The following is a 13350-nucleotide window of genomic DNA, read 5'->3' on the forward strand; positions in this document are numbered from 1 at the left end:
TGAGGTGCTTCTATGTTGGGTGCATATATATTTATAATTGTTATATCTTCTTCTTGGATTGATCCCTTGATCATTATGTAGTATCCTTCCTTGTCTCTTGTAACATTCTTTATTTTAAAGTCTATTTTATCTGATATGAGTATAGCTACTCCAGCTTTCTTTTGATTTCCATTTGCATGGAATACCTTTTTCCATCCCCTCACTTTCAGTCTGTATGTGTCCCTAGGTCTGAAGTGGGTCTCTTGTAGACAGCATATATATGGGTCTTGTTTTTGTATCCATTCAGCAAGCCTGTGTCTTTTGGTTGGAGCATTTAATCCATTCGCATTTAAGGTAATTATCGATATATATGTTCCTGTGACCATTTTCTTAATTGTTTTGGGTTTGTTTTTGTAGGTCCTTTTCTTCTCTTGTTTCCCACTTAGAGAAGTTCCTTTAGCATTTGTTGTAGAGCTGGTTTGGTGGTGCTGAATTCTCTTAGCTTTCACTTGTCTGTAAAGCTTTTGATTTCTCCATCGAATCTGAATGAGATCCTTGCCGGGTAGAGTAATCTTGGTTGTAGGTTCTTCCCTTTCATCACTTTAAGTATATCATGCCACTCCCTTCTGGCTTGTAGAGTTTCTGCTGATAAATTGGCTGTTAACCTTATGGGAGTTCCCTTGTATGTTATTTTTCATTTTTCCCTTGCTGCTTTCGATAATTTTTCTTTGTCTTTAATTTTTGCCAATTTGATTACTATGTGTCTCGGCGTGTTTCTCCTTGGGTTTATCCTGTATGGGACTTGTTGTGCTTCCTGGACTTGGGTGGCTATTTCCTTTCCCATGTTAGGGAAGTTTTTGACTATAATCTCTTCAAATATTTTCTCAGGTCATTTCTCTCTCTCTTCTCCTTCTGGGACCCCTGTAATGCGAATGTTGTTGCGTTTAATGTTGTCCCAGAGGTCTCTTAGGCCGTCTTCATTTCTTTGCATTCTTTATTCTGTTCCACAGCAGTGAATTCCACCATTCTGTCTTCCAGGTCAGTTATCCTTTCTTTTGCCTCAGTTATTCTGCTATTGATTCCTTCTGGTGTAGTTTTCATTTCAGTTATTGTATTGTTCATCTCTGTTTGTTTGTTCTTTAATTCTGCTAGGTCTTTGTTAAACATTTCTTGCACCTTCTCGATCTTTGCCTCCATTCTTTTTCCGAGGTCCTGGATCATCTTCACTATCATGATTCTGAATTCTTTTTTCTGGAAGGTTGCCTATCTCCACTTCATTTAGTTGTTTTTCTGGGGTTTTATCTTGTTCCTTCATCGGGTACATAGCCCTCTGCCTTTTCATCTTGTCTATCTTTCTGTGAATGTGGTTTTTGTTCCACAGGCTGCAGGATTGTAGTTCTTCTTGCTTCTCCCCTTGGATGTATTTTATAAATTTATTTCTGGCTGCATTGGGTCTTCGTTGCTGCACATGGGCTTTCTCTAGTTGTGGCGAGCAGGCTTCTCATTGCAGTGGCTTCTCTTGTTGCAGAGCACAGGCTCTAGGCACACAGGCTCAGTAGTTGTGGCTCGCGGGCTCTAGAGCACAGGCTCAGAAGTTGTGGCGCGTGGGCTTGGTTGCTCTGTGGCATATGGGTTCTTCCCACACCAGAGCTTGAACCCATGTCCCTTGCATTGGCAGGCAGATTCTTAACCACTGCACCACCAGGGAAGTCCCTAATATGTTCTTTTATTCCCTGTATTTCCTGTGAATTTGTAACTTTCTCTAGGGCAGTGCTAAGAGAATTTTCTGTGATGATGGAAATGTTCCATATCTGTGCTATTCAATACAGCAGCCAATGGCAACATGTGGTTATTGAGCACTTGAAATGTGACTAGTGTGACTGAAGAACTGAATTTTAACTTTTAAAAAGTTTTTAATTAACTTAAATGTAAAGAGCCTTATGTGGCCACCTTACTTGCACAGTGCAGTCTAGAGGCTTGATCAGGTTCAGGTTTGAATTTTTTCCCCCCTGCAACAGTACTTCATAGTTGGGAGTGTGTATTTGTTACTGTATCACACCGGGAGGCGTAGAGTATCTGATGGTATTTCCATATGTGATGTTAAGATCAACCAGTGGCTTCAGATATCGTCAGGCTTATCTCCCATTTTAAAGATTCCTCTGAGCCTTTAGGTAATGATGTAGTAGCCATTGCTGATCATTACTTAATATCTATTATTTCAGTAGGGGTGGTAAATTTTGAGTTTTTCTAATGCTATCATTTTTCTACATTTATTAGCTAGAATTCTACTACAAAGAAGAAAATTTCCCCGTAAACTATTTATCTTGAAGGGTAGTCTATATAGGGAAGGAAGGATAAATGATTGATTCTTTCCCTTTATCCGTTTTCAGAGTGTTGAGTTGCTTTTCTAGTATTCTCCCACAATGACTTGAGGTTCTTTTCTTTTACCTATCATTAAGAACATACGAATTTTATATACTTGAAGTGTAATATGTTTCAGTCTGTTATAGATTCATTGTTGTTCAAATTGTCCAGTGCGAACACCTTCACATTGGCTCCTCTGTCCTTTGGACATGGCCCCAGTAGTACTTGTTGCAGCAGAAAGCAGGCAAGCTGTTTCTACCTCATCTTGAACATTTTCTTCTCCAGAGCTAGAATCGGGCATTTCTTCACAAAGCCTTATTACTTGTTAATGGGTAAAGGTATTAGAAAACACAGATTAGTTACTAGGATTTGTCATTGTTTTTAGACCTTTTCAATGGATTAAACTAGGAAGTGTGTTGTGGTTTTTTTTTTAGGTGACAATGCATCATTAATTAATGCTGACCTTTTCCATTTGAGTGTAGTAAAGGGTTACAGCATTTATTTAACTTCTTTACTTTTATGCATGTATCATTTTTATCACATATTGAAAATCTCAGTTTCTAAATTAATGAACACTACTTACTTACCTTACCCTACTGTGTATAATAAAATATAGGTGTGTATATATGTAATATATATGTGTAATTTCATAACATGTAATCTCAAAATAATAATACCAATACTAACAATATGATTGCTGATCACAGTTTAAGATTTGCAGTTCTTGGGACTTCCCTGGTGGTCCAATGACTAAGGCTTTGTGCTCCCAATGCAGGGGGCCCGGGCTCGATCCCTGATCAGGGAACTAGGTCCTACATGCCGCAGCTAAAGATCCTGCATGCCGCAACTAAGACCAGGAGCAGCCAAATAAATAAATAAATATTTAAAAAAAAAAAAAAAAGATTTGCAGTTCTTGGACTTCCCTGGCGGTCCAGTGGTTAAGACTCCCCCTTCTAGTGCAGGGGGTGCAGGTTCGACCCCTGGTCAGAGAGCTAAGATCCCACATGCCTTGCGGCCAAAAAACCAAAACATAAATAACAGAAGCAATATTGTAACAAAGGCTTTGTAATAAAGACTGTGAAAATGGTCCACGTCAAAAAAATCTTTAAAAAAAAAAAAGATTTGCAGTTCTTTTTGCCTACAGCTATATACCACTAAGGGATGTATGATTAAATTACTGTTTCATTTCACTTGAAATAATTCTCCTGAGACTTCCCCGGTGGTACAGTGGTTAAGAATCCGCCTGCCAATGAAGGGGACACGGGTTCTATCCCTGGTTCAGGAAGATCCCATATGCCGCGGAGCAACTGAGCCTGTGTGCCACAACTACTGAGCCTGCACTCCAGAGCCCGTGAGCCACAACTACTGAAGCCCACGTGCCTAGAGCCCACGCTCCACAACAAGAGAAGCCACCACAATGAGAAGCCCGCGCACTGCAAGGAAGAGTAGCCCCCACTCGCCACAACTAGAGAAAGCCCGAGAGCAGCAACGAAAACCCAACGCAGACAAAAGTAAATAAATAAATAAGTTTATTTTAAAAAAAAGAAAGAAAGAAAGAAATCATTCTTACTGTTAAGCCACCAACTTGATAAACAGTTGGGTTCTTTGTTTCATTTTTGCTTTTGATTTTTAAGAGTTTTTTCCAACTGGATTTAATTTTATTTTATACTTACTGAAAACATTTACGTGATTCCAGAGTCAGAACTACAAAACAAGGTATATTTGGAGAAGTCTGGCTTTCTTCTCATTTGCTTCCACCCTGTTCTTGTCCTATCTGCCAGTGATTGTTTCTGTTAGCGTATTGGGTGTTGTATCTTTTCTTTAAAAACAAAAGCAGGGGGCCTCCCTGTGGAGCAGTGGTTAAAAATCCGCCTGCCAATGCAAGGGACGTGGGTTGGAGCCCTGGTCCGGGAAGATCCCACATGCCACAGAGCAACTAAGCCCATGCGCCACAACTACTGAGCCTGCGCTCTAGAGTCCATGTGCCACAACTACTGAGCCCACGTGCCACAACTACTGAAGCCTGCGCACCTAGAGCCTGTGCTCCGCAACAAGAGAAGCCACCGCAGTGAGAAGCCCGCGCACTGCAACAAAGAGTAGCCCCCGCTCACAGCATTTAGAGAAAGCCTGCGTGCAGCAGCAAAGACCCAACACAGCCAAAAATAAATAAATTTATTAAAAAACAAAAACAAAACAAATACATGGAATTTCCTGGTGGTCTAGTGGTTGGGACTCCACGCTTCCATCACAGGGGGCACAGGTTCAATCCCTGGTTAGTGAACTAAGATCCCACAAGCCAAAAAAAAAAAAAAAGCATAAATATACATATATATGGTGTGTGTGTGTGTGTGTGTGTGTGTGTGTGTGTGTATCCCTTCCCAGATAAAAGATAACTTGCTATAGACACTGTTCTGGACCCTGCTTTTTTGCACTTAATTTATCTTGGAGATCACTGCTTTGAAACATGTAGTTTTCTTCATTTCTTTATGTAACTGCTTAGCACTCTGTTCCGTTGCAACCATAGTTTATGACTTTTTTTTAAGGTCTTTATCTTTTTTTTTTATAAATTTATTTTTTATTTTTATTTATTCTTGGCTGTGTTGGGTCTTTGTTGCTGCACGCGGGCTTTCTCTAGTTGCAGCGAGCAGGGACTACTCTTTGTTGCAGTGTGTGGGCTTCTAATTGTGGTGGCTTCTGTTGTTGCAGAGCATGGGCTCTAGGTGCACGGGCTTCAGTAGTTGTGGCGCACGGACTTAGTTACTCCACAGCATGTGGGATCTTCCCAGACCAGGGCTTGAACCCGTGTCCCCTGTGTTGACAGGCGGATTCTTAACCATTGCGCCCCCAGGGAAGCCCTTATGACATTTAAAAAAATTATTTTATTTATTTATTTATTTATTTTTGCCTGTGTTGGGTCTTCGTTTCTGTGCGTGGGCTTTCTCTAGTTGCAGTGACCGGGGGCCCTTATGATATTTTTCTTTTTTTTTTTTTGCGGTACGCGGGCCTCTCACTGTTGCGGCCTCTCCCGTTGCGGAGCACAGGCTCCGGACGTGCAGGCTCAGCGGCCATGGCTCACGGGCCCAGCCGCTCCGCGGCATGTGGGATCTTCCCGGACCGGGGCACAAACCCGTGTCCCCTGCATCGGCAGGCGGACTCTCAACCACTGTGCCACCAGGGAAGCCCCTTTATGACATTTTTGGTGTAAGAATGCTTTGGGGTTTTTCCCCTCACTTAATCCACCTGGAATTTATTTGATGGTTGGTGGGAGATAAAGACCTTTATGCTGTAAAATATTCACACTATTTTACTACCACTTTCCCTCCTGATTTGTAAATATCTCTTATCACGCTAAATAGTATCCTAGGAGCTCTTTCTCAGTTTTGTTTTTTTTTAATTTTTATTTTATATTGGAGTAGAGTTGATTAACAATGTTGTGTTAGCTTCAGGTGTACAGCAAAGTGATTCATTTATACATGTACATGTATCTATTCAGTATTTTTTTCTGTTTCCTTGATGTGTTTTTATTCTTATATCAGGATCATTATAATTTAATTGATATAGCTTTATAATACATTCTAATACCTAAAAGACAAAACTTATCATGAATATCCTGTAGAATTTTTTTGTTGCTGTTGTTTTACTATCTGGAACAAGTTGGTTTAATATAAGAATTCAGGGATTTCCCTGGTGGCGCAGTGGTTAAGAATCTGCCTGCTAATGCAGGGGACACAGGTTCGAGCCCTGGTCCGGGAAGATCCCACATTCTGTGGAGCAACTAAGCCAGTGTGCCACAACTACTGAGCCTGCGCTCTAGAGCCTGCGAGGCACAACTACTGAGCCCATGTGCCACAACTACTGAAGCCCACGCACCTAGAGCCTGTGCTCTGCAACAAGAGAAGCCACCGCAATGAGAAGCCACCGCAATGAGAAACCCGCGCACCGCAACAAAGAGTAGCCCCCGCTCACTGCAACTAGAGAAAGCCCGCACTCAGCACCAAAGACCCAACTCAGCCAAAATAAATTAAAAAAATAAAATAAGAATTCAACATTGTAAATCAGCTATACTCCAATAAAATTTAATTTTTAAAAAAATAAATGAAAAATAAAAATAAAATAAGAGGACTTCTCAGACAAAGGCAAATATATCACTAATATGTGAAATCTAAAAAATGATACAAATGAAGTCATTTACAAAAGTAGAAACAGACTCACAGACTTCAGAAACAAACTTACGGTTAGCAAAGGGGAAAGGTGGGGGGGGGCTAAATTAGGAGTTTGGGATTAACATATACACACTACTATATATAAAATAGATAACCAACAAGGACCTACTGTGTAACACAGGAAACTCTACTCAATATTCTGTAGTCACCTATATGGGAAAAGAATCTGAAAAAGAATGGATATATGTATATGTATAACCGAATCACTTTGCTGTACAACTGATGCTAACACAACATTGTAATTCAATATACTCTAATATAAAATAAAAATTTTAAAAAGTGAAAAAAAGAGGACTTAATTCATGATGCATATACACCTGAAATTAATATAATATTGTATGTCAGTTATACTTCAGCCAAAAAATTTTTTTAATAAAAAATAAGAGATCTTGGTGTTTTAAGTATATTGCAAATATCGTAACATTTTACTGTTTCCACTGTTGCCTTATTTTTTGAGGTATAATTGACAACATGATGTTAGTTTCAGGTGTACAACCGTGATTCAGTATTTATAAACACTGCAAAGTGATCACAATAAGTCCAGTTATCTTCTGTCACCATAGAAACTAGGAAACATTTTGTTTTTCTTGTGATGAGAACTTTTAAGATTTACTCTCTTAGCACCTTTCAAATATACAACACAGTAGAGGCCTTGCTGATTTAACAGGCAAAACTATGAAACATGTTGATAGGACAGAACATAGAAAATGGTGCAGAGCTTCTCAATTCATTTTAAAATCCTGAGTGAAATTCTGACAAAATAGCACACTAAAAGAAATGTGCATGTTCGTTGGACTTGTATGTGAGCTCATTTATGAGCAGATGTTCTTAATAAAAGATAAAGAACTCAAATTTGTCAGTGACTCAAAGGAATAATGCACTATAACCAAAGAGGTGTCATTCTAAGAATAATGTAAAGCTGGTTCAGTTTTGATCTAGACTATTGCCACAAGCTTTTAAAAAATTATTCCAGGCTTCCCTGATGGCACAGTGGTTAAGAATCCGCCTGCCAATGTAGGGGACACAGGTTCGAGCCCTGGTCCAGGAAGATCCCACATGCCGTGGAGCAACTAAGCCCATGCGCCACAACTGCTGAGCGTGTGCTCTAGAGCCCAGGAGCCACAACTACTGAGCCCACGTGCCACAACTACTGAAGCCTGCGCGCCTAGAGCCCGTGCTCCACAACAAAAGAAGCCACTGCAATGAGAAGCCCGCGCACCGCAAGGAATATTAGCCCCCGCTCACTACAACTAGAGAAAGCCCGCACGCAGCAACGAAGACCCAGCGCAGCCAAAAAATAAATAGTTAAATGAAATAAAATAAAAAAAGAATTGGATACCATCTTAAAAAAAAAAAAAAGTTATTCCAGCCAGGGTTGGTGAGAGCATTGAAAAATCTCTCCGTTGATCCTGTGGATGTGATGGTAAATCGGTATTACCTTTAAGAGAACAGGAAAGCAGTAGGTATCAACGTGTTGAATGTGGGTACTCCACTGGCACAACTCCAGTTTAGAAATTTGTGAACTTGTGTGAGGTATGATTCAGCACCTCAGGTATCTAGGAAATAACCACTAAGCTCTGCCTCTGTCGCTGTGACAGAACGGCTTTCCCACAGCAGAGGAGCAAGCTGTGGCTGAGAGAGCGCTGCAGGAAATGCGGGACCTCCTTGTGAACTTGCAGCAGGAAATCGCCAGGGCCTGTGAGGACAGGAGGAGGCAGGATGAAGAGGAGGCCCAGGTACAGCGGCAAGAGTCACAGGTGCAGCAGGGGCCAGAGGTCCGTAAAGAGCCCCCAGCTTCCAGGCAGGGCCCAGGAGGGAAGCTGAATGAAGGTAGGTCTCGGTGTGGAAATGGTCCTTCAACTTGATGTGTAAAAGTTTCAGAATGGGAAAAGAAACAAGAACATGTTTTGAATATTATATTTAAGCTACAGGACAATTTACCAGAACTTTTAAATAATGTAAAATTCAGTACTTTCAGTGAATTAAATTTGGTTTTCATTGATGTGAAGCCTCACGTCACATTCCAGCATTTGCCGTGAGGACTTGAAATTCTGTATAATTCTAGTAGATGTATTATTCCAAATTGCTGATACTGAGCATTTTAAATAAGTATGTATAGAATATATGTTTATTGAATACATAAGAGCATCGATATAGCATAGTGGTTCAGAACGCTGCCTTTGGAGCCAGATCAGTGGGAATCTAGTGTTTGTACTTCCTGGCAACGTGACTTTCGCAAGTTACCTAACCTTTCCATGACTGTTTCCTTATCTGTAACATGAAGATAATAATAGAATCTACCTCATAGGATTATTATGACAGTGAAAGCAGTTAATACATGTATAAGGTGATTAGAACAGTACCTGGCTCATATTAAATGTTTAAGAAATTCTCCTATTATGAAAGCCTTTCTTTCATCCCTCAGACCTCCAGGTGAAGGTGCAAGATAGTACAATGCAGTGGTACCAGCAGCTGCAGGAGGCCTCCAGTCAGTGTGTGTTGGCCTTTGAGGGACTGAGCAACAGCAAAGACAGTCAGGTAGGAGGGGTGGGAGTTGGGAATTCTCTGGGCCACATGGTGCCGCCCACAGCCTCGTGTCCCAGAGGAATGTAGCTAGCATGTCACATTCCCTAACCCTAAGGGCGTCTACTCAGCTCTTCAGAACACTGTCTGCCTTCTCACTGCTCTGTTCTGACAGGCCAAAAAGATCAAGATGGACCTCCAGAAGGCTGCCACCATTCCAGTGAGCCAGATCTCCACCATTGCAGGTTGGTCAGAGGAATTAAGAACACGGCCCTTCACTACATTGTACAAGTATTTTTTGAGATTCCAAATCCACTTATCTGTAAAGTTCTTATAAATAGAATGTGTTTCAACAAATGTTGACCGTTGGGTTAGGTGTATAAGCTATATGCATATAGCTTACTCTCCTTTGTTTTCTTTCAACATGTAGAAGGAAATCATCATGTGTCTGTTGACACATTAAAAAACATAAGCTATATATTAATAGTAAGTTACTGGAGACTTCCCTGGTGGTGCAGTGGTTAAGAATCTGCCCGCCAGGGGCTTCCCTGGTGGCGCAGTGGTTAAGAATCTGCCTGCCAATGCAGGGGACATGGGTTCGAGCCCTGGCCGGGGAAGATCCCACATGCCGCGGAGCAGCTAAGCCCGTGCGCCACAACTACCGAGCCTGCGCTCAAGAGCCCGCAAGCCACAACTACTGAGCACACGTGCCACAGCTACTGAAGCCTGCGTGCCTAGAGCCCATGCTCTGCAGCAAGAGAAGCCACCGCAATGAGAAGCCCTTGCACCGCAACGAAAAGTAGCCCCTGCTTGCCGCAACTAGAGAAAGCCTGCGTGCAGCAACGAAGACCCAACACAGCCAAAAATAAAAACAAACTAATTAATTTTAAAAAAAAGAATCCGCCTGCCAATGCAGGGGACACGGGTTTAATCCCTGGTCCAGGAAGTTCCCACATGCTGCAGAGTAACAAAGCCTGTGCGCCACAACTGCTGAGCCTGTGTGCTGCAACTACTGAAGCCCGCATGCCTAGAGCCCATGCTCCACAAGAGAAGCCACCACAATGAGAAGCCTGTGCACTGCAACAAAGAGTAACCCCCACTCGCTGCAACTAAAGAAAGCCCGTGCGCAGCAATGAATACCCTAGGCAGCCAAAAAGAAAAAAAAGTGAATTGTTTAGGAAGGCTCTTACCTAAAGTTAGAAGTTATTGCAGAAAGCACCCCAAGAGAGCCGAGGATGTGACTTGTATTCTTTGCTTTTTGTCCTACAACATTAGCTTTTCCAGACTCGAAGCCTGCTTGTTAACACTTGAGAATGCTTTCCTTTTCTCTCCAGAGACTGAGATTTAGAGAGGAAGAACCAGACAGGGGAAAGACCCCTTTTTCCTATTCTTTAGAAACAGAGGTTCATTTTCACAGAGCTCAGATGTGGAAGCCTCCACAGTACAGACTGTGCTGCCCAGTGGCTGGGGAGCACATGCAGCGGGCAAGCTGCTCTGACTTAGCCTGGGTCCCGGTTCCCTTGAGTAACTTGTTGCCCAGAAAGCATAAGCAGTTGCAGTTCCTGCCCTTGAGAGGCTACATGACAGAACTTCCACATCACGTGGCTGCCTGGAATTCCTTCTGGAACAGGGCAAGGTCAAATAAGTAAACACGTATCACTTTCTAGATTGAAAGTGCCATTTCCTTTGATAGCCAAGGCAACGGGGGCGAGGTTGACTGAACAGCCGTTCCACACCTTCGCTGCTCTCCTCAGGCTCATCCTCAGGTCTTTACCCCTCAGCTGACCGCAGGCAGCCCTGCCTCCTCCTTCATCAGGAAAATTTGAGACGCCAGGTGTGAGATCCTCAGATGCACCCCCTTCCGCCGATACACAGCTGTATTTACCTCTTGGTCTCCTGCTTCAAAAGGTGCGCTACCCTTCCGGCCCACACTTAGCCTTCTGCCTAAGCCTTGAACGAGGCTCGGGAGCCTTATTCTTATCCCCTCCCATCTCCTTCAAGAGAGATCGCTCCTGTTTTCTGCAAAATTACTCCCTTTTACAGGCTCCCTTCCCTTTAAACATGCCTGTCACTCACATTCTAAAATCTGTTTCTTTTGATTCTGTGTCTTCTCAGTATTTTCTAATTTTCTTGTTGCCTTTTGGTTAATTTATTTTTGGCTGCATTGGGTCTTCGTTGCTATGTGTAGGCTTTCTCTAGTTGCAGCAAGCTAGTCTTGGTTGCGGTGCATGGGCTTCTCATTGTGGTGGCTTCTCTTGTTGTAGAGCATGGGCTCTAGGCACGCGGGCTTCAGTAGTTGTGGCTCATGGGCTCAGTAGTTGCGGTGCACGGGCTTAGTTGCTCCACAGCATGTGGGATCTTCACGGACCAGGGCTCGAACCCATGTCCGCTGCATTGGCAGGCAGATTCTCAACCACTGCACTACCAGGGAAGTCCCCATGTTGCCTTTTGGTACCGTTGATTATTCCCTCCATCACCTCTACTCCTCTGGCTTCTGCAGCATCATTAATTTCCAACTTCTCCTCCTCCCTCTCTTTCTCCTTTGTGGGTTCCTCAGTCTCCTGCCCCCACATCAGTGGTAAGTGTGTCCTCAGGGATGTGCTTCTACCCTGAAGTTCTTCTCATTCTAAAGAACCCCCATGGTGTCAGACTTGACCTCTGCACACATGACACTCAGATCGGTCTCTGGGTCATTCCTTTCCTTTGAGCTTCAGGTTCCCTCGCTCTAGCTAGCCAAGGGGCAGCTCTGCCTAGATGCCCCTCAGCTTTGTCAGGTTTAGAATGTTCCGATGTGAACTCATCATTTTCCTCTTGCCTGCCTTTTCTCCTGTTCGCTCTAAGTAATCAATAGCACCTTATCTACTCGGTCACCTTAGTTGAAACCTGCGAGTCATCCCCCTGACTGCTTCTTCTAGTTCATTCTCTATATCTGATTAGACTCTAGTTTTGCCATTCTTCATTTTCCTGCCTATTCCATAACTATGTCCCTTTGTCTCCATCATTATTGTAAGCACTTTAAGAGCTTACAGCCCAGTCAGACACAAACATTTTCTAGAGTTAGTGCCCAGTAAATGTTGAATGACTGAGAGAGAGGTGACCTAATTGCTGCCTCTTGAAAGGTGGGTGTCCATGAGTAGTTAGATTCGGAGCAGAATTTAAAGAAGGATATGGTGCCGTTGTGACATATGGGATGTGGGAGGCCATATCAGGCATAGGGTTGGGACCTGATTTTCCTAACTGGAGAGCCACGGGGAGAGGGGCTGGCTGGGGATTTGGCCAGTGGAGCCCTTTGAAACCGTCAGTCAAGGAATAGTAGGGTATGACTTAGCAGGAAGGTGAGCTGAGTAAATTTGTGTGGAAATGTACATATTTTAATATCTCAGTAAGGTTACAGCCTCTGTTTCTGTTTTTCTGGGATTATTAGCCTTGAGATTTCTGTGATATCTCATTATTTAATTCTTGGTTTCTTCCTGCTTCTCTTACTTCCTAAGAAATGTGCTGCTGCTCTCCCCCCCCCCCCGTTTTTTTTTTGTGTGTGTGGTACGCGGGCCTCTCACTGTTGTGGCCTTTCCCGTTGCGGAGCACAGGCTCCAGCCGCACAGGCTCAGCGGCCATGGCTCATGGGCCCAGCCACTCCGCGGCATGTGGGATCTTCCCGGACTGGGACACGAACCCGTGTCCCCTGCATCGGCAGGCGGACTCTCAACCACTGCGCCACCAGGGAAGCCCTCTCCCCTTTTTTAATGGAACTGAATCAGTGGTTTGGGGAGGATATTTCTGAGATTTTTAAATATTTCTTAAAGTGATTAGGAATTTGGCAGGGTATTTCTAAACTGGAGATGCTGTATTTGTTCAAACATTGATTTTAAATAATGGAAACTAATTCAGATCTGCTTAAGCAAAAAAAAAAGAAAGAAAGAAAAGTAAAAAGAAAGGAAAGAAAAAGTGGGTGGGGTAGGGGGGTTTGTTCTAAAGATAAAGCAGTTTCGGGACTTCCCTGGTGGTCCAGTGGGTAAGACACTGTGCTCCCAATGCTGGGGGACTGGGTTCGATCCCTGGTTGGGGAACTAGATCCCGCATGTATGCCACAACTAAGAGTCTGCATGCTGAAACTAAGAAGTCCGCACGCCGTAACTAAAGAAAAGATCCTGTGTGCCACAAGAAAGATCCCATGTGCAGCAACTAAGACCCGACGCAGCCTAAATAGAGAGAGAGATAGATAGCAGTTTCACAGAACCTATGGCAGGAATGGAGCTGGATC

At 43.1% G+C, this 13350-nt stretch overlaps 1 protein-coding gene across 3 annotated transcripts in view; it reads left to right on the forward strand.

Annotated features, from left to right (window-relative positions):
• GLE1 (GLE1 RNA export mediator) overlaps positions 1-13350 on the forward strand; it is a 43866-nt gene that overhangs the window by 21643 nt on the left and 8873 nt on the right. For all 3 annotated transcript variants that reach the window (XR_013829095.1, XM_079926721.1, XM_079926722.1), the window contains 3 exons: positions 8165-8396; positions 8992-9104; positions 9265-9334. Coding sequence is in view for 2 of the 3 variants with exons in the window: in XM_079926721.1 (XP_079782847.1) it covers positions 8165-8396; positions 8992-9104; positions 9265-9334 (415 nt within the window). In the remaining variant the exon portion in view is untranslated. The remainder of the gene's footprint in view (positions 1-8164; positions 8397-8991; positions 9105-9264; positions 9335-13350) is intronic.

The sequence above is a fragment of the Stenella coeruleoalba genome, assembly GCF_951394435.1.
Source record: "Stenella coeruleoalba genome assembly, chromosome: 7".
In the NCBI taxonomy this organism is placed as follows: Eukaryota; Metazoa; Chordata; class Mammalia; order Artiodactyla; family Delphinidae; genus Stenella; species Stenella coeruleoalba.